Raw genomic sequence first — 27,472 nt, 5'->3', positions numbered from 1 at the left:
CCCTTCACAGGCGGCAGCATATAAGGAAATTAACTGGGAGGGTCTCCTTCTCCGTTCATGCGTCCCCCAACTGTCTGGGCTCAGGACTCTCCTCGCTGTGGGTCACCAATGGGTTCAGGAGCTCCTTGAACTGCAGGGTGTTCCTGTGGGGTGGGCAGAAGTTGAGACATTATGAAATGTATTGTGGAGATGTCTCACTCCTTTCCTTCCCCACTTCTTCTTCAGATGGTGCTGGACTTTTGGCTGGCTGCAAAGGGTTCCTCTCCAGGTGCTATTAGGCACTGAAAGCACTTTGCACATGCCCAAAAGCAATCCTCAATTACCTAGTACTTTAGATAAATATTTATTATGGCCACAGACCAGCAGAAGCAATTACCTAATATGTTTGAGGTGATGCATTTAATCCCCACATTATCTCTCTAGATGCATCTACACTGGAGAATTAATGCAGTTTGACACTGCTTTAACTGCTATGGCTCAGTGCTCAGTGCTGTGTCAGGGAGCCCTGGTGCCCCACTAAACAACAGATCCCAGGATTCCATAGGATGGAGCCATGCAGTTAAATCAGTGCACTGATTCTGCAATGTGACAGCAGACTGTGGCAGCCTTTACCATGATGGCTATATTGCAGCCTTCCCTCACTTGCCCCTCTGGCCTGAAAGTGCTAATACTGCACTTCCCATCTTCCTCACTCCTCACCATGGCTTGTGCTAATGAGTATCCTAGTCTCACACATTTAGGCAGATGCTAACTTGGTGAAGACTGTTTTATAGTTACTATTTGAATCAGATGTTGGCATTGGGGAAGCTTTTGCATTGTTCCCACTAGCATTTTTCATAATACAGTGGGCCTGCCGTATGCGCTGGCTTTTGGTTTCAGGACCCTCCCTAGATACTAGAATCTACGGATGTTCAACTTCCATTATATACAATGGCACAGTAAAATGGTGTCACTGATACAAACAAGGTGTGCTTTTTGGAAATATATATATACACATATATACACACACATAATATTTTCAAGCTGTGGATGATTGATCCGTGGATGAAGAATTTGTGGCTACGGAGGGCCAACTGTACATGATCTTGGTAAGAAACACCAGAGGAACCACAAAAGTTGAGGGGAGACGTTGTTTATCTCAATGATCTCCCCTTCCCTCGTTCTTACCTCTCTCTCTTGGACTGCATGACGTACGTACGTTCCCGCTTCACCTTCTCCAGGTGATGCTTCACAGCCGTTTTCTGCCCGGCTTGGTCCTGCTGGGAAAAGCAGAGACAAGGTAAGAGTGACCATCTTGAAATGTGCCATTTAGGGATGTAACAAAAGCCCATTGCAGTTGTTAAACATACAAGATTTGGGGTTTTCTTGATGCTCAGCTCAATTATTTATGAGCTTTGAAGTTTGGCACCAGCCCGACAGAGTTGTGAGAATTTGCAGACATTTCATTTGCCAATGAGGCTTCCGGAAGAAATTCGACGTTCAGGACATTGGGATTTTTAACAAAAATTATTTCTATTTTTGCTTAAGTAATAAAAGTAACAGCATCGGTCTTCCATTTTAATTGTGTGAGTCAAGGCAATCTGAGGGGAAAGGGAATTCCATTGCAAAGCTAAAAAGGGGGGCCATCCTTCTTTATGAGACACTGAAAATGGGAGTTTCGTGGTTCATGTATCCTTCTCAAATAATAAGCTTTCGTCTTCCTTTTCTATTTACCCTTCATTTATATTTATTTCTCCCTGACCTAGTAATTTCATATTTCCATTCATCTTATCCCTGTCTATAACAGAGTTTCTTTTATGCCCCAAACCCTATTCAGGTATTTTACCATGGGTTTCCATTCTTTCCATTCCATACCCCACTCGCTTCCATGCCAACATTCTCTGAAGATGCCAGCCACAGCTGCTGGCGAAATGTCAGGATCAAGCTCTTCTAGAACATGGCCACATAGTCTGAAAAACCCACAAAAACCCTATGTCTATGAGTATTAGACTTTAATGCATAAAAACCATTAGATCTGGTCCTACTCTCTGGGGCAGCAGAGAACAAACCTGCCCCTTCCTGTCTTGGGCAGCCTTGGAGGTATTTAAAGAGGGCAAACATGCCACCCCACAGTCTTCTCTTCACTAGGCTGAGCATGCCCAGTTCCTTAAACGTCTCCTTATAGGTTTTGTTCTCCATCCCTGTTTTCTTCCTGGTTGCCCTTCTCTGAAGCTGATACAGTTTGTTCACAACAGCTTTGCAATCTCCCTCTCGCACTCTTCACAGAAGGGTCAGATTTTGGAGGAACCCCCTCCGTCGTCGGAGCCAGCCGAGAGGGCAGTACCTGGCACAGGTGGGCAGCTGGGAGTGGCCATTGCTCAGTCGGGCTGCTTCCCAGGAGGTCCTCCTCAGATTTCCGATGCTTAGCAATTAACAGTCTCTCCTGGAACTGAAGAGAGAGAGACACATGAGTGTTTATTTTTTCCTTTTTAAGAGTCAACATTTCTTGATGGCTTTCACTCGGATGTCAAAAGTCACCTCTTTCAGCCCTGTCCCCTTCTCCAGAAAAAAGTTGGAATTTGGATGCTGGGATAAAATGGCCAAATGGACTTCTCAGCAAGAAGTTAAGTTTTACTAGGGGTAAGGGGGTTGAGCCCATGTCAAATCATTGAAGTGACTTAAATCTGACTTGAGTCCAAGTCAATCAATTCAAGTCTACGTCACTGGCACCGGATGATGACCGCCTCTGAGGTGTCACCCTGTGCAGTTCTCATCCCCTGCACCATCCTTGTGACACACCTGGGGCTTAAATTCATAGAATCATAGATGACCTCAAGGGCCATCCAGTCAAACCCCGTTCTACCATGCAGGAACTCTCAATCAAAGCATCCCCGACAGATGGCCATCCAGCCTCTGTTTAAAGACCTCCAAAGAAGGAGACTCCACTGCACTCTGAGGAAGGAGTGTGTTCCACTGTTGAACAGCCCTTACTGTCAGGAAGTTCCTCCTAATGTTGAGCTGGAATCTCTTTTCCTGGAGCTTGCATCCATTGCTCTGGGTCCTAGTCTCTGGAGCAGCAGAAAACAAGCTTGCTCCATCCTCAGTGTGACACCCCTTCAAATTACTTAAACAGGGCTATCATATCTCCTCTTAACCCTCTCATCTCCAGGCTAAACATCCCCAGCTCCCTAAGGCGTTCCTCATAAGGTATGGTTTCTAGACTCTTCACCATTTTGGTGGCCCTCCTTTGGACACAGTTCCTGCTACTCAACATCCTTTTTGAATTGTTTTGCCCAGAACTGGACACAGTATTATCCTAGGTGAGGCCTGACCAAAGCAGAATAGAGTGGCACTGTTATTTCCCTTGATCTAGACACTATGTTTCTATCAATGCAGCCTAAAATCGCATTGGCCTTTTTAGCTGCTGCATCACACTGTTGACTCACATTCTGCTCATGCAGCCACACCACAGATAGCACCCATGCCTTGGGAACTCACTCGCAGGATCTGCCGCTCCTTGTCCTGCTGACGTCGACGCTCCCCTTGGGCTTGAATGGCTGCCAACCGCTGCAGGGCTTCCTCCTTCTCCTCACGGGAGAACCAGATGAAAGCCTTCTCTCGGCACGGGGGGCAAGGGGGAGGAGGCTGGGGAAGGGGGAGAAACTGCAGTGTCAGGACCAGAGGGTCTTTGAGAGCAGGTCTAAGAAGAGTGGCCAAAATCCTACATTAAGGAGGCAGGGTGCACCTTTATGCTCACAGAGTGGTGTGACAGCCGTGCAAAGGAGCTTGCTTAATCAATTGCAACCCAAATGGAAGACACATTTGCATGGGCAAAGTGCATTCACACATGAAACCGGGTTATCTGACAGACTATACACTATAAGCCTGCCAGAACACTGAGGTCTCTAAGACCCTCTTTCAGTCCCACCACCTTCACAGGTACGATCAATGAGGACATGAGACAGGGCCTTGTCAGTAGTCACCCCAAGACTCTAGAAATCCCTCCCTAGGGAGACCAGCATGGCGCCCTCTTTGCTGTCCTATTGTCATGAGAAGAAAAGCTGGACTGGCATCTATCCGGAGTGGTTTGACTGCGTCTTCCATTTTAAAAATATATATTTTTAATTTTTGCTATAATTATGGAATCACAGCAATTAAAAACAAAAGCCAAGCCTTGAAAGCACTGAATAAAAACAATCTCAGCCTGTTTGGGAATAGTGAGAGGGAAGGAGGAAAAGAAGAGAATCACCCCTCTTGTGCCACGTGATGGCTGTCAATCATTACTGACATGGAAAGGACCTATTACACTAAAGAGCTAATGGAATAGGAGCAACATTAGGAGCCTATTGACAGGATTTCACTGTCGATGAAAAGGTGCACCACGGAAACCAAGGAAATGCTAAGCAGTAACTGAATAGATGTGTCACTCTGTGAGAAGTATTGGCCACATACACTAAGATCTTGCTTTAATTCTAGTTTATTGCCTTTTATGATGAAGTCCATAGTAACATAACAGTAGGACTCTACTGGAGCACAACTTTATGCAACTATGTAATTCCAGTTTCCACATATGTAAATCCGCTTACAAAGATGTAAGCTCCCAACACTATTCTGGTCACTATCTCTAACTAGTTACAATGGGTGCTTGGCATCTTTTGGGGTTTGGTCCCAAGACGCCCCATGGATAACAAAATCGATAGATGCTCAAGTCCCATTCAGTACAATGGCACAGTGAAATGATGTCCCTTAAATAAAATAGCAAAATCAAGATTTGCTTTTGGAAGTATATATCTTTTTGGAACATTTTCAGTCAGCTATGGATGGCTGAATCCATGTATAAGGAATCTGTGGATATGTAGGGCCGACTCAATTCACTTTCTTTGTGGCATATCCAGAATGATTTAAAAGTCCCAGATTTTATTCTTGTTCTTTCCAATTTTATACTAGGTTAAAATAAACCAGTCGGGGGAACTGGTATAAAAAGTCTATGACTGTACCAGGAGCTGACAGAAAATATTCTGGGATAAACAAAATGATTATGGATTTCTTCAATAAAATTGTGAAGAATTGGAACAAAATATGGCACTTTATCATCTTTTAAATCAGGCTGGATGCATCCTCTTTTTCTCTCTCATTTTTTTGCAACAATTTACATATCAAAAGTTCACAGACGAAATGGGGAACATGTTCCAAGATGTTCCACTGACAGATGTTTTATTGGTGTCTATGGGCTTTTTTAAACCAATAAAATATCCACTAGTTGAGTACCTTGAGACATATCTCTGCTTTCTGCTGTGTATTCTATCGCCTTAGTTTTTTATTCCTTTATGTCAAAAATTACGGAACGAGTAACACATTGGTGCAAGAATTGCATTTTAAGCACATTTTAATTCATTTTCCAACAAGTGTTTGACCGAGAAAACCAATTGCTTTTTCAGCCCTAAGATTTACCATCAAAAAGTGATGCAAAGGCAATGCAATGAATAATGCAAGGAAAATGGGGAAATGCTTTTAATGCTTGACCATCTGCGCAGTAGAACAGCGCCCTCTGCTGTCAGAGCGCTGCTTCCATGAAACTAGGAGGCTGGTTCTGAGTTCTAGATTAGACTTTACCTCCCATGTTCTGGCCTCCTCACTGTCCAGAGTGATGGGTTCTGTGATCCCTTTCCCATCTCCTCGTGCCTCCTCCTTCAGGGGTTGCTGAGGCTATAGAAGTAAATACATAGGAAAGATTAAGTAGGGTTCAAATTCCTCCTGTTTCTTGGAAATATTCCCTGCTATCACCCAAACCCATCCCTTTGTCCACTCCTTTGCCTCCTTCTCTTTCCCTGCAAATGTCTGGCACTGTGACCATCTTTATGAGGGACACCAGCTCTCTCCAGGATTTTCTCAAGGCTCTTGCAGCGTCTACCATTTTGGAACACTTGTTTGCATGGGATAGAAGGAATGTGAATGCTTGATTTTGGAGATACAGAATGTTTGGCCATGAGCACAGAAATCAGCATCCCAAGGATCTCACCTTTGTATATATTTTTTTAAATGGCAAATCAGGTTTCAAACCATCCTGGTTAGTAAAATTGAGAAGCTCAGAAGAATCTTTAGGAATCAAGAAGGGCAGTGGCTAGTAATGGTTTGAGTGTCAGGCAAAGGCTGCATCTGCATGGCAGGATTAATGCATTTTGATACCACTTCAATGCTATGGAATTCTGGGTTTTGTAGTTTTGTGAGATATTTAGCCTTCTCTGTCAGAGAGTTCTGGTGCCACAACAAAATACAAATCCCAGGATTCAATAGGATGGAGCCATGGCAGTTAAAGTGGTGTCAAACTGTATTAATTCTGCAGTGTGGCAGCAGTCTATGACTCTGATGTGAGTTTGTGTGTATGTGCTGGAAATCAAAAATATAGTTGTGTTAGTCTGTAGGAACAGTATGTAAAGAGATCTTTTAGCACCTTTGACACTAACTGCAAGAAAGAAGTTGGTAGCATGAGCTTTCCTAGACTAAAGCTCCATGAAATGCATCTGAGGAAGTAGACTTAAGTCCATGAAAGCTGATGCTGCCAACTTCTTTCAGTTAGTCTCAAAGGTGCTACAAGATCTCTCTACGTACTGTATATACTGTATGTGTCTTTAAGTTGCCTGTCAACTTATGGTAACTCCATAAATTTAATAGGGTTTTCTTAGGCAAGGAATTCTCAGAGGTGGTTTGCCAGTTCTTTCCTCTGAAATAGAGCCTACAGCACCTCGTATTAGTTGGTGGTCTCCCATCCAAGTACTGACAAGGCCTGGCCCTGTTTAGGGCCATTTGGAGACTAGGATTTGGAGACTTCAATTTGGAGACTAGGATTCAAATTCCCGCTCAGACGTGGAAACCTACTGTGTGACCTTGCACAAGTCACATTCTGTCAGTCTCAAGAAGAAGGCAAAGGCAACCCCCCTCTGAACAAATCTTGCCAAGAAAACCCCATGATAGGATCACCTTAGACTGAGTCACCATAAGTCAGAAATAACCTGAAGGCACACAACAACAAGGGGATGGGCAATGCCCAAACACAATGGATAGTGCCTTGTCCCCCACATACTGCATAAGAAGAACAAAATACATTTTTATAAAAGCAAAGAGCTGCACACTCACTTAACTTTCCTGGGGCAGATTTGTTTGAAATTTTGAGCACCTCCTTCACCAAACACAGCAGTCCTACTATCACACTTGCAACCACCCCGCTTTCCTTGGCCAGCTGGCCTCTCCTTACCCCAGGCGGTCTAGCATGGGTCCCAGCTTGGGCCATGCTCCTGGAGGTTTCTCTGGACGAACCCACACTGAGAGATGCTGCCGGCTCACATCTCAGCTCCTCGTCACACTTTGCAGGGCTGGCTGGAGACAGCATGGCCACAACGGTGTTTTCCCAGGATTGGAGGACCGCCTCTTTTTGCTCCCATGATAATGATATCTCCAGACTGCTCTTTGATATTCCAGGCTGCAGATTATTCAGGTCCAGTGGACAAAACCCAGAAGTTGAGAGAGCACTCTGAGGAGTTTCTTTGGTTGACCAGATTCCTCTCTCTTTCTGTTCCTGAGACGCTGAAGCTTCTTCCAACTGCTGAAACTCAAAAGTCCCCATCTCTGTTTGAACCTCCTGCTCCTTTTGCAGCTGGAACAGTTTGATGTGTCTTGATTTTGGGAATGGAGAGGTCTCCTGTTCTCCCTGGAAATGCTCATCTACCTGTTGGGCCTTTGATTCCCTCTGATTCAAGGGAAGAAGAATGACTGAGGTTCCAAGATCTTGTGGTTGACTGTGCAATGTCTCTTGAGATGAGATTATCTGTTGAAGACCTTGCTCTCTATCTTGGGAATTCAGGTCTTCCACCCCACTCAACACCTTGTACTGGATGCCCTGGTTCATCCTTGACAAGTCTCGATGTTCAGGGATTTGTGACTTCACCTGCAAGGCTCCTAGCAGTTCGTTTTGGGACTTTGGGGGCTCTGTTCCCCTCTCTAGCTCCTTCCCTGCATATTCAAAGGACTCCCACCCAACTTGTGGGGTCTCCTGAAGGCAATGGCTCTTTGACTCTATGTGTTCCTGGGACTGAAAGATATGAGGACTCATAATCACATCTGAGAGTACTGGAGATGTCTTTGACGAACCTATCTCTGGTGCGATTAGTGTTGGTAAATCTGTGCCACACTCTTTCTTCAGTGTTCCTAGGGTCTGACAAAACTCTTGGGCTTTCTGGGGAGAAGGAAGGGTCTCCTGTTTTTCTAGGTGGGTCCCATGCACTTCAGAAACAGTCTGATCAATTGTTAGTGGCTGGCAAGACTCTGTAGCTCTCAGTTCCTGGTGTTGAAGGATCTGAAGACATAGAGTTCCCAGGAGTTTGGCTGCCCCATGCCCTTCTGGTTCTAAGAGATTGTGAGTTTCTTGAGGATGAAGCTTCTCCCCATCCTTCAGTTCTTGGGGCCTTAGAGATTCCAGTTCATTGTGAAGCCTCCCCAATTCCTGAAGAAGCTCAATTCCAAACTGTGGGACCTCATTAGGACGGAGTGTTTGTGACAAGCTGGACTGTGGAGCTACAACTGGCAAACTTCCTTGCTCCTGGATGAAATCCTGGTTCATGTGCAGAGACTTCTTGGCTTTCATGGGATCCACTTCCATTCTGTGTGCTACTCCTTTGGATTCAAGATTCTCTGGGGATTCCAGGGCCCCTTCAATAATGTTCTGTATCTCCTGAAGTTGGCAAGTGTCCATCTTACCTATTCCCTCGATGCTATATGACTCTTGCTCCACAAGTCTCTGAATCAGCAGCAATTGTGTTCCTGGTTCAGGAGTATCTTGGCTCTGAGGACTTTCTGGCATTGGAAGATGCTGAATCTGAGAAACATCACTCCTTCTTAGCAACTCGAGCCCAAGCGTCTTGGATTTCCTCAGAAGGTTGCTCAGGAGTGGAGAGCCTTGTAGATCCTTCTCTTCTTGGAGGTCAAGAAGCAGCTGTGGCTCCACCAATCCATGTAACTCTGGTTCTGTTTGCAAACACCTTTGTATCTGGAGAGGCTGTTTAGCATTCAGAGGACATTCCTGGAGTGTTAAAACTTCCACATTTCCACATTCTGTGGAGCAAAACATCTGAGTGCCTGCCAGTGCTTGGGAGCAAAGGACTCCATTATTTTCCATTTGCTCCTGATTCTGGGCAGGTTTCAACCCCATCTGTTCTGATTTCTGAGCCTCACACATTCTTTCTTCCTCCAGTAGTGGATCCATTTGGTCCTTCTGGAGTGGTTCCTGGACTGGAAGGGTTTTGGAATGAAGGACTACTGGGCCTTTGATTTCCTGAGGTTCTGATAACTCACCCTCAAATTTTATCTGGGGATGACTTATTCTGACCCTGCTTGGACTTCGCAGGTTAGGTGAATCCACCTCTGCCACCAGTGTCAATGGCTCAAGGGCCTGCAGTTCCCTTAGATCAAGAGACTTTGATTTTCTCAAAATCCACAAAGGCAGGAAAGCTTTTGTTTCCATACCTGCTGAGGGCACCTGAGTTGGGGGCGTCATCAGCTCAGGGGTCTCTGGCAGCCTCAGTGGAGTTCCTCCAACCTGTTGATGACATAAGTGCCTTGGATCTGTGGATTCCAGAGACACAAAACTCCCTGAGCTATTTTGCATGCCATTCATGGCTTGCAGAAGTACATCTTCCACCTGTGAAGTTCCCAGTGGATAACTGACTTCTGTTTCTTTCCATTCTTGGAGCTGCTCAACTTCTGAGTGCATATCTCTCTGGTAATCCAAGGTACCTGGACCATTTTCTCCATGTCGTTTCTGAGATGTTGAGGTCTTCTGGAAACTCAGTTCCTTTTGTGCAGGAAATTCTGCTCCATTCTCAGCTTTTTGATGAGATGGACATTTCTCTCCGCTCTCCAGCACTTGGGCCTCAGCAATCTCTGTACTTTCCTGCACACCTTCTAGAGGTTGGGATATTTCTGGTTTCTTCTGCTTCTGGAGCAGAGAAGCTCCTGGCACTGATAATTTCTGGACATCAAGAGACTTTGATTTCTTGAGCAATGCTGCTGGAGGCCAGGAAACCTCTCTCAAAAGGAAGGTCTGGTGGTGTCCTTGCAGGGTTTCCTGTGTTCCAATAAGGTTATTTTCCTCTGTCCTAAATTCACAGCTTCCTCCTTCACAATGTCCCTGGGAGCAGGAGGTCTTAGGATCCATGCTTTCCTGGGGTTTAAGGTTCTCAGGATCCATCTGCAATGGTCCTTGAGGGTGAAAGACAACCCCTTCTTGCTGTTCTTGGCTCTGGCATGTTCTTGGCTCCATCACCTGGAACAATTCTGACTTTATCTCTAAAACACTCTGAAGAGGAGGAGGAGGAGAAAGAGCAGTATGGCTTTCTGTCCCTAGGTCCTGCGGCTGAAGTAAACATTGTGTGCTCTGGGCCTGTACACCTTCCAGACCACTCTTTCCTTCAGATTTAAATGCTTTCTTTTTCTGTGGTTTCATCTGGAGATCTTCTGGAGCTACTGGGAAGTTTTTTGTGCTATTCTCTGGCTCTTCTTGAACTTGGGGGGGCTCCATCTCATACAATTCCTGTGGCTTTGGAGCACGGAGCTTCATTAAGTCAAGAGACTTTGATTTTCTTGCTAAGCCTCCTGGTTGTAGGAGGCCTTCCATATCACCAACTTTGTAGGAATAACACATTTGAGGTTTGCTGCCCTGTAACTGGGAGGCGTTCAGTTCCTTAATCTCTTCAGGTACAAAGGTCTTTTGCTCCTCTGAAGAGCCCTGTGTTTTCTTGGTGTCCCTTTCTGTCTGGGGAGGACTCTCAAATGAAGCACACTCCATTTTCTTCAGTGCCTGAACCTGAAAGGCCTGAGGGCTTTTCCTGGGACTTTGGGTCAATTCTACTCTCCCTGGGACTTGAAACTCTATCTGTTGCAACTCCATCCTAGAGCAAATAGACTCTTCCTCAGAAGGACTATCCGGAACCTGTGGACATTTTGTATCTCTCCTTTCCTGAGGCTGAAGAAGATCAACTGTTGATATCACGCCTTCATTTTGAAAGGTATCTTTCTCTACTGCAGGTGCCTCCAGTTCTTGGGAATATAGGTTCGTTTGGTCCATGAATTCCTTTGGCTCTTGGCACCTGGACTCCTCCTTCTGTTTTTGCTGTAATTTTGTTGCTGGTGGCTCAATGATTTCCTGAGATTGAGCTGAAACCAGAAGCTTCATGTGTTGCATATTTTGTTGGGTCAACTCCAAAGCCCACCACAGAAGAGGAGGTGTTTCTGGACTTATTCGCTTCAGATGCTGAAGAAATCCTCTTTCCCGTTCAGGGGCTGGCTGTGACTGTAAGGTCTGTGGTTCCTTCAGTCCTTGCTGTGGAACCAAATGATGCTGAGAGGTTGCTTGGCTTCTCTGTGACTCTAACTGGACTTTGGGGGACTCTAGTCCTCTTGGTTCTTGAGGGCGAAGGCCCTGTTCCACCTCTGGAACTCCTAACAGACCATGGTGAATTTGAGAGGCTTGTGTAGCCATCTCTTCTTGGGAGCCGGGAGGCTGAAATATCTGTGGGTCTGGCAGAGATGTTCTCTCAAAACGAGAGGTTTCACTGTTTGCCTGAACCTGATGAGTTTCTTTTTTTAGTGGATAAAAGATCTTTGGGTCTTCACATCCTTGTATTTTATGGGATTCTGTATCCCTATGTGGCTCTCTGTGTGGCACGACCCTTTGTAACATTTGTAGTTCCTGAATTTCTGGAGCTTGTGCTTCCTCTTGTGAGATCTTTTGAGGGAAAAGAGTTGGCTCCAGGTCCCTCAGATCTTGGGTCTGAAAGATTCGTGGTTTTCTCAACTCAAATGATTTTGCCTTCATTCCTAAGGTTGTCCACAGAAGAGGAGGAGAAGTGTCTGGACCTCTATGTTCATTATGGGGAAGAACCATTTTGGATGGTGAGCCATTTCCTTGGGCCTGTGAGATTTCTCGACGTTCATTGCCACAAAGCTGAAGGGGTTGTGGAACCACCAGCCCTTGACCGATCGCCTCTGGACCTTTGAGCAGTTCTGGTGCTCTTTGCTGTGTTTCAGAAACTTTTGTCTTTATCTGTTGAGGCCCCTGAGCTTGAGATGTTTCCAGTTCCATTTTCAATTCACCTAGAAGGTCCTTCTTCTGTAGAAGAGGAGATGTTGACCTCTCAGGAAGAGCAACCTGAGGCTGAGGAATATCTAGACTTGTAGACAGCATTATCGCAGCCTTCAAAGTTTCCTTCCCTGCCTGGACCTGAGTCACCTCAGCTTCCTTCAATTCTTGAACAGATATAATACTATCCTGATGTTCCTGTGTCTTCTGGATCTCTAGTTTCACCTGCGATCTTCCTTGTGGCTGAACGATCAATGACTCTTTCAGCTCCTGGTCTTCCAAGGCCTGTGGTTTCCTCAGCTCAAAAGATTTTGACTTCAGTCCCAGGGCACCCCACAGAAGAGGAGGGGATTCTGGGCTTTTAGTTTCCTGAGACAGAGGAACCCACATCTTTGGTGGCACATTCTCTTGAGTATCACCTACGTATTCCAGACTCTTCCTTTCAGAGAGATGCAGCTCTCTTGTTTCTCTGACGGTTCCTAAATGCCTTGGCAATTCCACCTCTGGCTGTGGAGATTCCTGCCTGTGAAGCATTTGTAGGCTTCTCTGTAGGACCTTCTGGACTGAAATGGCTCCCAGCTCTTTCCTATCTTGAGGCTGAGGGGCCTCCATCATTCCAGGGATGACAATATATGATTGTTCCACTAGAGGTTCTGGAGAAATCGTAGATGTTTCCATATCCTGATAGTCTCTCTCTCCTGGTAGAGCTTCTTTTGCTTGCATCTGAGGGACCACTGGGTCCTTCAGTCCCTGAGGATAAAGGCTCTTTGGCTCTTTGATTTCCTGGGACTTCTGGGTCTCTGGCTTGACCTGTGGTTCTCCATGAGGATGAACCATGGACATACTCTTCACCTCCTCTTGAGGAAGTTGAGGGACACACATTTCTTTCTGTGGCATTTCCTGGGCCAAAGTCAGGTCCAGGTCTGGGCTTGGATGGACACATGGATACCCTAACTCAAATGATTTAGCCTTCTTCCTCAAAACCTTCCACAGAAGAGGTGGTGTCTCTGGATCCCTGAATATCTGAGGAATCCCTCCATCTTCTTGTGGAGCTGTTTGTGGGACATATGAAAACTCCAGGCCCTTTTTTTCATGGGATTGAAGTGCTGGTGATGGCTCTCTTGAGATGGGGGATGTTGACTTTTCCAGCTGGGTTTCCTGCATTGGGGGCATTTTTGTCTGCCTTCTTTCCTCAGATGAAAAGCCCTTCATTTCTTCTACATTTTGAGACTTGGAAAATCTGGCCCCATTTGGGGCCATTTGTCTCACCTGAAGGGCTTCCTCTTCTTTCAGAGGCGGTTTCTCCAGCTGCAGGATTTGTGATTTCCTCTGTTGACTCTGAGACTGGAGGTCCTCTGACAGTCTGCTTTCCTGTGAGACAAGAGCGTCTCTATCTGGCTGTGGATGCTGAGACTGTATGGAAGGACCTTCTGGCTCCCTTAGTTCTTCCAAATGAAAACTTGGTGGCTTTCTCAGTTCTAGAGACTTTGACTTCCTCCACAGGATTTCACAGAAAGGAAGGTTTTGAGGCTGAGAAAGTTCTGTTCCCTTCTGGTCTTGTGTGGTTTTTGGACTCTCCTCTTCTGGATGATGATGATCTTGAGGGCCTCCTTGGAATACAAGAGCCCCTTGATCCTTTTGGAGAAATTCAGACCCATGGCCTTGAAATGCCTCTGGTCCCACCTGTTTTTGTGCTTGAAGTGTCTCAGATACTTCCTGCTCTCTTCTGAATGTTCTGGGATGTGAATAGCCTTGCGGCAATTCTGGAACGTCCAACCTCTCCATCAGCTTCTTTTCAGCTTGTGGCATGTCTTTTTCTTTCTGGCAGTGATCCAGGGACTCCCTTCTTTCTGGCATTCCTGTGATGGGAAGCTTCCCCAGTTGCCTGTCTTCCTGAGTCCGTGCTGTATCTCCGGAGTCCAGAGACTTTGCTTTCCTTGCCAGACCAACTTGGGTTGAAAGGACCTCCATTTCCTCCTGATGATGAGACTGAATGGCTTGGGTCCTGACCAGATGTCTCTGTAGCTTCTCTTGAGCATGAAGAGGATCTGTTTCCATTGAGGCCTGATAGACTTCTGTCTTCTGTGCTTCAGGACTGGGCACTTGTGTCTCCTTTGAAGAAACTTCAACAGCCTGTAGCTTCTCTTTCAGCTTAGATGTTTCTAGTTCCTGCTGCAATAGTTCTGGTGTCAGAACACTCTCCTGTTTGCTCTCTGGAAAAGTCTGGCTTTGGAGACCCTCCCTCAAGAAGTGACCATTTGGATCTTTCGTCTCTTTCTGAGAAATTTTCTGGGCTTTGGCTCCCTTCCATTTCTGGGGATGAGAGGCCTGGGGATATTTATGGTCCTGCTGAATCTCCGGTGACCCCCCATTTCTATAGATCCTTGTCCTTGATAGCTCTTCGGGGTCAAGAGATTTTGATTTTTTCAGCAAAGCCCCCTGGAGCTGGGAAGCTTCTGGAATATTTTGTTCCTCATGGCATGGATCTTTGGAATATCTTGTTCCAGGAACCTGAAGTGTCAGAGACTCTTCATGAAGATCTTTGTAGGCCTTTGGGGTCTTTGGATCCACCTCTGAATCTCTCCATTTCTCAGACAAAGGGGCTTTTGTGTCCTGGGTGAGTAAGCTCTTATAACTTCCCTCATCCTGAGGCACAAAGGCCTCTGTGTCAACCTTTTTCTGAATCATGAGGGACTCCTGCTTCCCTTTGGAAGAAATTAGAGGTCCTGTGTCCATTCCTTTCCTTGTTTCATCTACCTGAACAATTTCTGTTTCTCTATGAGGTTCAATACATGCTTGGGTATCAAGAACTCCCATCTCCTTGTGTTGTGCTGCTAAGAGATGGGGCACTTGCAATCCTGTTTGCAGAGGGATTTCTGAAACTCTTAAGCCTTGGGGTATCAGAGCCTGGGTTGCTGCAGATTCCAAGGATATCAAAGACTTGGACTTCCTCAATAAAAGCCCCTGGGATCCAGATATTGCCTGCCCCATCAGCACAGGTCCCTGGCATGGTTCCTGTTTCTGTGAAGAATCCCGTAGACCACCAAACTCTTCACCTCTGACAGCTTTGGGGTCCTTCACCTCAGAGGATCCTGGAATCCCACAAGGAACTAGGGGCTCCTCTTGAAAGTCAAGGATTTCTGACTCTGTCTCTATCCCTTGGGAGAACTTCATCCCTGTTACCTCTTGCTTTTGAGAGTGGTGGGGCACAAGGCTCCCCATCTGCTTTTGAGAGTCTTCCTGTCTCTGTGGTATCTCTAGGATCTTCTGTGGATCCCTCACACCTTGGAGATCTTGTTGAAATTTCTCTGGAATGTCATGTGGTTCTGGAAACCTCTGGGGTTGAAGTGACTTTTGGTCCTGTTGCTTCTGGGTTTGGGGCTTATCTGCTCCTGTCCGCATGGTTCCTTGAACCTTGAACACATCCACATCACAGTGTATTATTTCCCAATGATAAGGTTTCTCAGGCTCTCTTGGAGCGTAGGGTTCTGGTCCTTCCCATTTTGATTCCAGTTCTCCCTGGGCTGAAAGGTCTTCTGAGGTCCTCTGGATGAATCCCTTGTCCTCGCCCTCCCTTCCTTTCTGTAGAGAGCCAAGAGTCTTTTCTCCCCAAAGTATCTCCTTTGCTGTGGTGGCTTCTGAATCATCTGGTGGTGCCTTGTGAATAGGACAAGCTTTCTGGTCCTCTTGCAAAGTTTCCTAGGAAACAAACAAAAGCAACATCTACAAATCTTGACACAGTCACCTCTTTCTTTGAAAAAAGGTCAGTGATTGGAATGCTCTTAAGTAGTCCCAACTATGGATGGAAAGAATACAGGTTGCGTTTCCCTTAATTCCCTGGAATTTTGAAATCCAAAATACTCCAACATTCAAAATTGTCCACATGAGTGGCTGAGACAGTAACACATTTGCTTTCTGAGGTACGCAATATACACAGACTATGTTTCATGCATACAGTTGTTAAAATATTGTGTATACAATTAACTTCAGGCTACATGTATATGAAACATAAATGAATGTCATGTCTAGACTTGGGTCCAATCCCCATGATGTCTCATTGGGTACATGCAAATATTCCAAAATCTGAAACACTCCAAAATCATGCACAAAATTATTTAAAATGTTGTGTATAAAATTGCCTTCAGGCTGTGTGTATATGAAACATAAATGAATGTCATGTCTAGATTTAGATCACATCTCCAAGATGTATCATTATGTATATGTAAATATTCCAAAATCTGAAACACTCCAAAATCCAAAACAATTCTGGTCCCAAGCATTTGGGATAAGGGAGACGCAACCTGTATTCAAAAATAATCAGATAATGCTTTAAAGACATTATATAATATTTTTGAGTGTTGGAAAACCTGATGAGAAGAAACCTGGAATGATGAAAATTTTCAAGACTTATTCTGCACAAAATTCACACATGGTTTGCACAGAAAACAGCCTTTTCTGAGCAGAAAATACAGAAAACGTTGTACTTGGTTATTTATTCCCAAGAAAATTCACATGTAGTTAACTTGCAAAGAAAAAGACATTCCCTGTGCAACAAATATTATTTCTGCATAGGAATATTATTTTCCTGTAGTTTGAATACACTGCTCTGTGTCCTATTCTCTCATCCTCAATATGACATCAAATATTTAAACATGGCTATCATGTTAACCCCTTAACCTTCTCTTCCACAGGCAAAACATATCCAGCTCCCTAAGCTGCTCCTTGGTGGTTCCCAGACCTTTCACCATCTTGGTTGCCCTTCTCTGGACACATGGCTCCAGCTTCTCAACAGCCTTTTTGAATTGTGGAGCCCAGAACTGGACACAATCCAGTCTGACCAAGGTCTGACCAAGGCAGAATAGAATGCTACTATTACTTCCCTTGATCTATATATGACTTTCCTATAGATGCTACGTACAATTGCATTGGCTTTTTCAACTGCCACATCATATTGTTGGCTCATGTTCAGTTTGTAGTTTGACCTATCCTCCCCAAAAGGTCCAGCACATTGGATAGCTCCTTTAAGTCTATCAGAGCAGGTTCCTCGCCCCCATAGGGTCCATCAGCTACTACTAGGCAACATGTAGTCCAAAGCATCTGTCCTTGCAGTCCCACTGCTCTGTCGTGTCTCGTGGCTCACCTGGTGGCAGGTTGGGTGGGGATTTTCCAAAACTTGCCTGCATTGGCTGCTGCTGTTGAGAATGAGGATGCAAATGCTGGGCCAAGCCCATCAGCGGTGGTTCTTGCAGCCGAGAGAGGAGTCTCTCATAAGTTTCTCCTTCCTGTTGCAGGTGCAGGTGTTGAATAAAAAAGAGAGAACATGAGTAAGGAAGTTACTTATTACTGTAAGCAGAGGCTGAGGCCTGACTGGGAATGTTGTAGCAGTCTGATCCCACCAACTGTCATGGTCACTTGCTAAGGAACCCTGGAGTTTGTAATTTGGCAAGGCACTTGGTGGAGAGTGTAGCTAGAAGGCAAGCGTTCAGACTCCCATTCAATCCTAGAAAACCTGCTGGGTGACCTTGGGCAAGTGCCACTCTCTCAGCCTCAGGGGAAGGCAATAGTGGCAGCCTGGCAACCCTCTGCCCTGAACAAATCTTGCCAAGAAACCCCCATGATAAGGTTTGTCTTAGGGTTGGCATGTGTCAGAAATGGCTTAAAAGGACGCTACAAAAACCACTACAACAAGACACTTAGCATTATACTCCGCTGGGTGCCTAGATCTTTCAAAGTGCAGGTCCTCAACTTGGGTTGATTCACATTTCAAAGTTATATCACTTTGATACCACTTTTAACTTCCATGGCTACAGCATATGGAACCATGGGACCTGTAGTATGCTGAGGGATGTGTAATTCTGTTATAGCACTCGAATGCTGTTATCCATGGAAAGACACTAGAGCTCTCTAGGAGGGGATTCTAAGGACCCATCAGCAAACTACAGATCCTGCGGCTCCTTAGAATGCAGTCATGGAAGTTATATTGGTATCAAAGTGATATAACCATGTGGTCTGCCTAAATCGTGTTGGTTACCTCCAGTGAGAGTAGACCCACTGAACCAACTATGAAATGGTAAGTCAACACTAATATAAATCCCATTGATTCAATGTGTTTACTCTAGTTGAGACTACTAATAGAATGGGTGGCCTTCCCAGTTCATGCACATCCTGCCCTTTCTTCAATACTGGGACACAAGGGAGCTCACAAATATTAAAGAAATACAGTTAAAAGCAGTCCCAGAAACCTAATTGAAACATGTAAAAAGCTATTTCTAAAATGCAGTTAAATAAGCCATAGAATTTTACAACTACTTAAAACGCATCCATTAAAGGAATTAAAAATAAGCACCAGAACTCTATATCACCTTTTACTTAATGTAATTTTGCATATACCATAATCTCTGTTAGTGAATTGTAAAGATGTGTGTATGGGGATTGGGACTGATGTGTATCAGTGCACAATGCACAATGCATATTAGACACTTTGCCAGCTCTATTTCATAGTAATGTAATCCTACTGGATACAAACATTATGGAGCTACCTAATCCTAATTGCCACATGTATAAAGCTACGTATGGAGATGTAACTTCCCAACAGGATTCTGTTCTATTTGTTTATCCCTGTCATGTCTCATTTCCAGGATCCAAATTTGGACTCTGAAACAGACAGTGAAGCAGAGGGACAAGGTGCCATGCTTAGTTCCTGGGACCCAGATTTAGACTCTGACACAGACAGGGAAACAGAAGGACGGAGGACATGCCAGTGCTTGAGACAGACAGTGACACTCCCCAGCAACCACAATACACAGACATGGACCTGACACTATTGGAGCTGAATGTAGATGAGAGAGGGAGGGGTTTGTGATGCTCAGAGCATTTATACAGGAAACGCTCATTAATCAGGCAACGGGTGCCAGAGGCTGCCAGCCTATAAATAATCCAGCAACTCCCTTGGGGGGTTGTTGCTGACAACCAAACATTCTGGAAGAAGCAACACTTTTGTCTCTTGATTCCTGGTTCGTGTTTCCAAAGACTCTTGGCCCCTGCATTGTAAGCTGGCCACACTACTTCCTTAAACTGAGGCTTTGTATTTATTGCTGCACCCTACTGACCTGGACCACTGAATTCTGAGAACTGTAACACGACTGGGAATACCTGTCTTGCCTCTGCTGGACTTGGCTTGGTACTTTGTCCCTGACTGGACCCCAGGACAGGACAGTTCCCTTTTCTCACAGTAAAGTCACTTTGCACTAACCCAAATTCCACGTGGCTGACAGAAATATTGATTATTCTGTTTCTTCCTACCCTCTTTCTCCTTGGCATTCCTCACCCTTCTGCTTGAGATTCCAGCCAGATCCTCCAAGGCACAGCTCAGCTCCTCCTGCTGCTCTTGCTGCAGGCTCACAAGCACAGGGATGGCATAGTCTTGCCATGAGACCTCAGCCCTCTGGGCAACTAGAAGCTGCTTTTGGGCTAGCTCCAGGACATTGGATATGGCTTCCTCCAAGGGAGGGGACTTATCAACCATGTTGCTTTCTGTGGAGGGATCAGAACATAGACAAAACTGCAATCATAGAATCATAATTGGAAGAGACCTCAAGGGCCATCCAGTCCAACACCCTTTTGCCATGCAGGAAGATACCACCTAAAAACTCCATGCTTAGATGGCCATCCAGCCTCAGTTTGAAAAGCTCCGCCACATTCTGGGGCAGCATCTTCCACTGTGGAACAGCTCTTACCGTTAGGAAGTTCTTCCTAATTTTCTTTTCCTATAGCTTGAATCTCTTGCTCCACATCCTGTTCTCTGGAGCAGCAGAAATCAAGCTTGCTGCATCCTCAATACAACACCCCTTCAAATATTTAAACATGGCTTTCATGTCTCCTCTTAACCTTCTCTTCTCCAGATGATATGGAGAGGAAGAACACAGAGGTGAAGTGAGGCTGAGCTGGATTAACCTATCTACATACCCTATAAAATTTCACAGTTAGATTGTTTCCCCACCCATTCTGCTGTACCTGCTTTCAGGTGAATCGGCTGTCCACTGCCATAGCCTTGCTCATGGATTCCCTTCTGCTTTCTCAGGATCTGAACCAAGGAGGTTCTGTCTCTTTCCTGCTGAAGCAGCAGCTGGTCCAACACAATCTGCTATGTGATGAAAAGCAGAGCACTCTTAAACTCCAGTTACTCAGACTGCAACACCCAGCCCAGAGGAAAAGTAAAATCAGGGTTTGGAAATGGGATTTGACTGGACCCCAGACTCCTATAACCCTGTGCCTTTGGTTTTCGTACTCTCATTGATTGTCCTGGAACCGCCTTACTCTCACGCCGCACTAACTCTGATCTGTGCGCTGCTGCAAGCCTCAGCTGAGCCAGCTCCTGATGGCAAGCCTCGGGTTCAACAGGCCCCGATTCCCAGAATCTGCCAAAGGAAGAGATACATGGAGACTTCATCCTTTCCAGCTTGGCAGGGACACTCCCCACCAATCCACTGTCTTCCTACTTTTTCAGCTGCTTTTAAAATGTCCCGGTTTCTCTCTCCTCCACCTCCTCTCACTTTCCCCCTCTGTTTTCAGTTTACTTCTCTTGCTGCAATCTGAGTTCCAAGTGTAAAAGGAATTTGCGCTCAATTGACTCAGCAATGAGGAGGGGACAGGAGCAGCCATGAATCTTGCCCTTACAAGTAATCCCATGCAAAAGCAATGTTACCCAAAGGCCTGGCCCTTTGCACCTCTCCCCTTATCCCCTTATCTCCTTATCTCCTTAACTCTACGATTCTACGATTCTATGATTGTATGTATACGCAAATATTCCAAAATCTGAAAAAATCCTAAACCCAAAACACTTCTGGTTCCAAGCATTTCAGTAAAAGGGGGACTCAACCTGTAGTGACAAAGTTGTCCCCATTCCCACTCCAACAAAGGCTAGGTGACCAAATGGTTAGCTATGGTAATCCTGCACCCAGTTTTGAATGTTGCAAGGAGAGGCTCCTGTTCTGATTCCTACTTTCCCAGCACCATCTGTCCTTCATCTGTGGGCTCACCGTTCCCCCGTGAATAACTCCAATACAAGCAGGGCGGCATAGAAAGATGCCTCCTGCTCAACAAGCTCCGTTTGCACATGCAGGTGCAGCAGTCGGCGTGAAATTTCTGGATTGCTGTAGAGACAGAGAAAGAGTGGCAGAACAGACAACTGGCAGAATCTGACCATGGGTCTACCTAGCTCAGTATTGTATATAGCAGGTGGGGTCAAACTGTATTACTTCTACAATGTAGAGCAGTGATTCACAAACTCTGGCTGTCTTGGGACTTCAGTTCCCAGAATTTCAGATCATTGGCCAAATGGATGAGCCTTCTGGGAGTTGAAATCCAAAACATCTGTTGGGTCAGTCTGGGAATCACTCATGCAGAGGCACCCAGTACAAAGGGCCTCTCCTGATGACCTCAGGTTCATACTGGGAGATGTGGGGGATGCCATATATATTCGACTATAACTCGACCTCATGTATAAGTCAAGGGCAGATTTTGGGGCCAAAATTATGGATTTAAATATAATTCATGGATAAGTCAAGAGTAAAAGTTAGGGGTATGTAACAAAAGATGCAAAAGATGACGCAAAGGAAAACAGTGCCAGAAAACTTATAAAATTCAAGCAGGCATAACAGTTTGTGTTCATACTCATGGATAAGAGAATATAAAGGGAGTGTGAATGCTTCCAGAACAGATGACACTCCTGTCTTTCACCAGGGGATGGTTCCTTTTTCATATAAGAATTAAAGTACAGTACAGTACTTACACTGACTCATGGATAAGTCAACTCAGGTTTTTGGAGTCAATTTTTGACTAGAATTTCTAGACTTATACATGAGTATATACAGTAATTTATTTTGAAATGTATGTCTGCATTCAAACTCAATCAATCAGTCGACAAATTGTTGCAATCTTGTAATGTGGTTTTAGCTGTTGCTGGGTCTTGTCTTCCCTTTTATAAAGGCTCACCTGCCAACCAGGAGGTGTTGCTGGGTCACCAGGGATGCCATCTCTGCCTGCTTTCTATGCTGTAGTTGTTGGAGGGCATGAGCGGCAGTACCTTCTGAGACCGAGGGGTCAAGGGGTCCCATGGGGAGGTCACTCTGTGTGGCCAGAGCCCCAGATCTGTTGAGCATAAAGGCCAGACATTTCCATAGCTGTGAGAGGCATCTGGATTTTAATTTAAAAGAATTTTCATCTGCAAAACACCCTCAACATTAAGATGCCATGAAAAACTCTTTTATGGTTTTGCTACAACAAGCACACCCCTGTCCTGTTTCCCAGAGATGGGAAACCCATTTGGAGAAGTTACTATTTTGGATCACAGCTCCTAGAATCCAGAAGATGACATGATTGCTGGGGATTCTGGGAGTTGTCCAAAACATAACTTTTCAAATGTCTATTTCAGGCCACAAATAGGGCATAGAATCATGGAATCATAGAGTTGGAAGAAACCCAAAGGACCATCCAATCCATGTAATGCCCTTCCTGAGACTGATGGCCATCCAGCCTCTGTTTGAAAACCTCCAAAGAAGGAGACTCCACTCAAATCTCCATTGAAGGAGTGCGTTCCACTGTCGAACAGCCCTTACTGTCAGGAGGTTCCTCCTAATGTTGAGCTGGAATCTCTATTCCTGTAGTTTGCATCCATTGCTCTGGGTTCCATTCTCCGGAGCAGCAGCAAACAAGCTTGCTCCATGCTCAATATGACACCCTTTCAAATATTTAAACACAGTTATCATATCACCTCTTAACCTTCTCTTCTCCACGCTAAACATTTTGCCTATGTCTCTCCTCATAGAGTATGGTTTCCAGACCCTTCACCATTTTGATTGCCATCCTCTGGACACGTTCCAGAGTTAAGGCAGATGCAAAAAAAAAAAAAAAAACCAAGTGTCTTTTGCACTGAATTAACTCACTTGGGGAGAAAGGGAGGAAGGGGCAAAGAGCTTGCTCTTCCCAGGAAGCTCAAGCCAAAGTAAACTGCTGCAGCCTCTCCTGGCTTGTGTGCCCTTTCTCATTAACAACCGTTGCCATCTTGACCACGTACATTCTGGCATTTTTTGGCAACATGCATCCTAGCTTTTCTCTGTGAAATTTTGGAAGGTGTGCACTTTGAGAGGTTTGAAGTCTAGCCACCCCATTACTCTTCCTAACATGGTTTCCTTGCTGTAGGGAAGCCTGTTTTCCAACTAGGAAATATGTAATGGAGCTTATTCTTTCCATTCCTGGTTTGCACAGGCCTTTAGCTGTTGGGCTCTTGCTGATCCCGCGGTTGTGATACCTGACACAGTGCTGGGCACCAGGGAGGCTTGAAAGTGACAAAATGCTCCCCTCACGCAAGCCAAAGTCCACCAATGTTTCCAGTTCTGAGATCTTCTCCTCTTTCACATCATGTGGCAAGGATGCCCACAGTGACTGCCCTGCAAAAGAAACAGTGAGAAATGAGACTGATAGACCTAAGTCTCTCAACTCAACTCTTCTTCACCCAAAGGGTCATTTAATTGCTGTTATACCACTTTCTGGGTTCTGTGGGGCAAACTGTAATTGAATATTGCAAAGGCAATCACCATATTTTTAGGGATATCACAACAAATATATATATATATATATATATATATATATATATATGACCCCAACATATGCATAATAATAATAATAATAATAATAATAATAATAATAATAATATATTTATTTATAGCCCATCCAGGACCGGTACCTGTGGTTTCACTTGTTGTTGTTGTACTTGGGCTGAGAGTGTGTGACTAACCCAGGTCACCCAGTGAGTTTCCATGGATGAGCAGAGCATCGAACCCAGGTCTCCAAGGTCATAGTCTAATGCTCAAATCATTATGCCATGTTGGCTCTCATGGTGTCATTTACCCATGTCAAAAATTTGTTTTTTCTAAGCAGTTCAACTTTATGGTTAACTTCCAGAGGATAGTGTAGATCAGGGGTAGGCAACCTGCGGCCCGCGGGCCGGATGCAGCCCAGCAAGGCCTTGGGACCGGCCCCCGCCCGGTCCTGCCGCCGTTTGCCGCCGGGGCCTTTGGGGGGCAATTGTCTATAGAAGCCTCAGAAACATGCATTTATATTAACATTTTTTTAAAAATCTGCAAATTTTTTCACGTGTCCTCCATTTTTTTAAAAAAAGTGTCTTCCATTTGAAAATTTTGTCCCAAATTTGTCCTGGTTTATTTATATATTTATTTTTTAAAAAAATATTTAATTATTTATTTTTTGGCTTCGGCCCCCCAGTTGTCTGAGGGACAGCAACCCGGCCCCCGGCTCAAAAAGGTTGCCTACCCCTGGTGTAGATCATAGATAATAGCAAATCATTTATTTACAGCAATTATTGACCATAGACAAATACTGACCATTTCTCTGAAGATGCCAGCCCCAGCTGCTGATGAAACACCAGGAATAAACTCTTCTAGAACATGGCCACATAGCCAGGAAAACCCACAGAAAACTATGGATGCCGGCCATGAAAGCCTTCGACTTCTCATTGACCATAGAGTTGCACTAAAGGACCTCCAGGTGCCTAGAGAGAACACCTCTCAGCTTTCAGCAGATACTGGAAGTTGCAGATGATAGCAAACCCTATATTTATGGCAGAGGTTTACTATAGAGTTGCACTGGAAGGCCTCCTGGTGCCTAGATTGAATATCTCTGTAAGCATCTGTTAGCCCTACAGTGCAAATCTATGCTCAACCTCCACTGGAAATATAGAGTTTGCTATTATCTGCATTTTTCACTATCTATGGTAAGTCTGGGAATGTATCCCCTGTGGATACAGAGACTGTACTGTATTAAATTTGGTCCATATTCACTGTTCCAGGCATCTAATGAGGTGCCATAGATAGAAACAAATGCACATTACATAATATAATAGAAGCAAATGCACATTACACTGTGAAGAATTTTGCCCTTCAGTTCTTTGCTAAATACATAACTGAACATTTGGTAGCAGTGGTACTAGTGTGCCTTCTGACTTTTGGTGACCCTAAGGTTTTCTTGGCAAGATTTGTTCAAAAGGGGTCGACACTGCCTTCCAATGAGGCCGAGAGAGTGTCACCTGCCCAAGGTTGCCCAGCAGATTTCCATGCAGCCCCTCCCGCATCCCAGTAACACATTCCTCACCGTAATGCGCCTGCAGCATCTCAGCACATAGTTTCCTCTGCAGAACCTGGTATTTCTGTTCCAGGGCAGCCACTACTCCTGAAGGCTTCTCCTTGTGCAGAGAGGCCAGGTTTCTGGGGTCCCACCTTGGCAAAATCAAGAAGATCTCATTTATCTTTCATCATCACCTCGCTTTTTCTAGCCAGTTCTAACTGGAAGGGGCTTGGTCAGAGCTCAGGTGACCAGATGTCATAACAGCAAAGGAGGACAAGGCACACTAAAATGCAGGACGTTCAAGAAAAATGTAGGGCATTGCAAAATAAAAGCTAAAAACACCAATGTATACATAAATTAATGCTTCTTAGTCATGCTCCGTATGGAGGACATTTTGGAAATCCTCCTCGACAGAAGGTTGAAATGTAGGGCACCTCCTGGAAAAGGAGAGCACTCCATCAGAGCTGTCACAACAGATCGGAGGAAGATCGAAATGAGACAAAGCAAAAGGGATGAAAAAAGATCAGTTGACATTTCATGGTTGCAGCAAGTATTTTAAAGCAGAGAATCTGTGCGTCTCCCCATTCTGGCTGCATCTGCCTTGCAGAAATAATGCAGTTTGATGCCGCTTTAATTGCCATGGCTCAATGTTATGGAATAATGGATTGTTTTTAGTTTGTTGTGGCATCAGATAGAGAAGGCTAAATGTCTCACAAAACCTCAAATCCTATAATTCCATGGCATGGAGCCATGGCAGTTAAAGTGGTGTCAAACTGCATTATTTCTGCAGTGCAGATTCCACCCCTGTCCTAGCTGTATCCCAGCAAGCTATGCAGAAATACATACCGGCCAACATTTCACAGATGGAAACCAGGATGCATGTGGCCCAGCAACATTCAAGTGTGGTCAAGCTGGCAAAAGTGGTTAATAAAGAAAGAGACACAAGCGCGGAGACGCTGCAGCAGTTTGCTTTGGTCTGAGTCTACTTGGAAGGGCATGAAGTAATAATTATCACCTGGACATTATTATGGCATATTGGTGAAATTTTGCCAGTGTCATCATTGGTCCCTAAGTGCATGATGTTGAGAAAATCAGCTCATTGTGTCCTTTAGTTTTGTGACAGTTTGTGCCAGAAGTGACTGAAGTGTAAAATCCTCGTAAGGCACAATCTGCAGACTTCTACAATAATGGTATTTGAGGGTCAAGAAGTGCTGGGGGAAATGTGTAAATCTGGATGGCGACTATGTAGAGATAAGTGAAAAACTAGAAATTCAAAAAACCCCTTTCTGTCAAATTTTATTAAAGGTCTTAATTAAAACTGACTTCAAACTTGTACCTGGATTTCAAAGCAAACTCTATGAACTTTTAATTTCCAGAATTTTCAAGATTAGGCAGCTGTGATATTTATCATGGATGTTTGCATTTCTGGATATACTCACATGGTAAGAAGCATTTCTGATGTTTGCTATGCGGAAAGGGAGAATGAGTGGAGCATGGGTCTGTTTATTCCTCTCCTTAGCGCAGAGGGAGTTTGGGGCTGGGAGACTTACCCTTCCAGTAGTGGCTCATCCCCTCTTCTTATCCCCCGTTGATATTGGGGGGTCCTGACCCTTGGACCCTTCAAGAGAGCAAAGAAAGGCAACAGAAAGAATTGGAGGCGTCACTGATCAATGGGACAATTTCCCTTCTTTCGACTGTCCATCAGTACAAGGGACCTACCTTGCAGGGTTGTGGGTGGGCAAAGTGCATGGGGGCCCCAAGATTGTTCTGTGGCCTTTAAGCCCCCAATGGTTCCTCTGCTCTGCCCTTTTTCTGGTAAAAAACAATGAATCGCCTCTCTTGGGAGTTTATCACACTGGGGCTGATTTTGACATTAGAGAGAGATTAAAGCGCATTTAAAGCATCCCAAACATAAAGCAAAAATGGCGAGTAATTGTCACACAAAAAATTATCACACGCAGTTGTGCAAAAAAGCGATATTGGAAATGCATTGTCGCGGAAAGTAAAAAGATGTGTGTTAATGCTTCTTTGCAACCACTTTAATAGCGGGTTTTGTGCGATTTCGTGTGAAATGGTTACGTGCAATTATGCCATTTCCCCAGGATATTCACGGGATGAACTCCCGATCTCCTTTGTGTGATAAATCCCTTTGTTGCCATGAGCCAGTGTGGAAGAATGGTTTGAGCATTGGACTACAACTCTGGAGACCAGGGTTCGAATCCC

General features: G+C 44.9%; 1 protein-coding gene across 1 annotated transcript; it reads right to left on the bottom strand.

Moving 5' to 3' along the window:
• Positions 1–55: 55 nt before the first annotated feature.
• LOC149311550 (uncharacterized) lies at positions 56–26,998 on the bottom strand. Its single transcript, XM_089526586.1, has 17 exons — positions 26,969–26,998; positions 26,800–26,867; positions 25,277–25,401; positions 23,418–23,556; positions 22,103–22,258; positions 21,148–21,261; positions 20,397–20,526; positions 20,123–20,252; positions 19,437–19,642; positions 17,287–17,391; positions 12,564–15,808; positions 7,232–12,482; positions 5,593–5,685; positions 3,478–3,624; positions 2,324–2,428; positions 1,168–1,256; positions 56–143 (listed from the first exon to the last, which is right to left on the bottom strand). Exons 1-17 carry the CDS (start codon positions 26,996–26,998, stop codon positions 56–58), a joined length of 10,221 nt encoding a protein of 3,406 aa, XP_089382712.1.
• Between the last annotated feature and the right edge of the window lie 474 nt (positions 26,999–27,472).

This window comes from Sceloporus occidentalis, unplaced genomic scaffold (genome assembly GCF_023333645.1).
Source record: "Sceloporus occidentalis isolate IW3139 unplaced genomic scaffold, rSceOcc1.0.p SCAF_5, whole genome shotgun sequence".
NCBI classification, from domain to species: Eukaryota; Metazoa; Chordata; class Lepidosauria; order Squamata; family Phrynosomatidae; genus Sceloporus; species Sceloporus occidentalis.
Note: the sequence above shows the minus strand (reverse complement) of the source record. Positions and strands in the feature narration are given on the sequence as shown.

What these genes read in the sequence shown, in the direction of transcription:
- LOC149311550 (XM_089526586.1), bottom strand. Translation starts at nt 26,998, where the DNA reads ATGCACTTTGCCCACCCACAACCCTGCAAG. An exon ending in GAGTTATTCACGGGGGAACG is followed by an intron (nt 20,527 to 21,147) that starts GTGAGCCCACAG and finishes TTCCTTTGGCAG; the next exon opens with ATTCTGGGAATCGGGGCCTG. An exon ending in AGGAGCGGCAGATCCTGCGA is followed by an intron (nt 2,429 to 3,477) that starts GTGAGTTCCCAA and finishes CTCTCTCTTCAG; the next exon opens with TTCCAGGAGAGACTGTTAAT.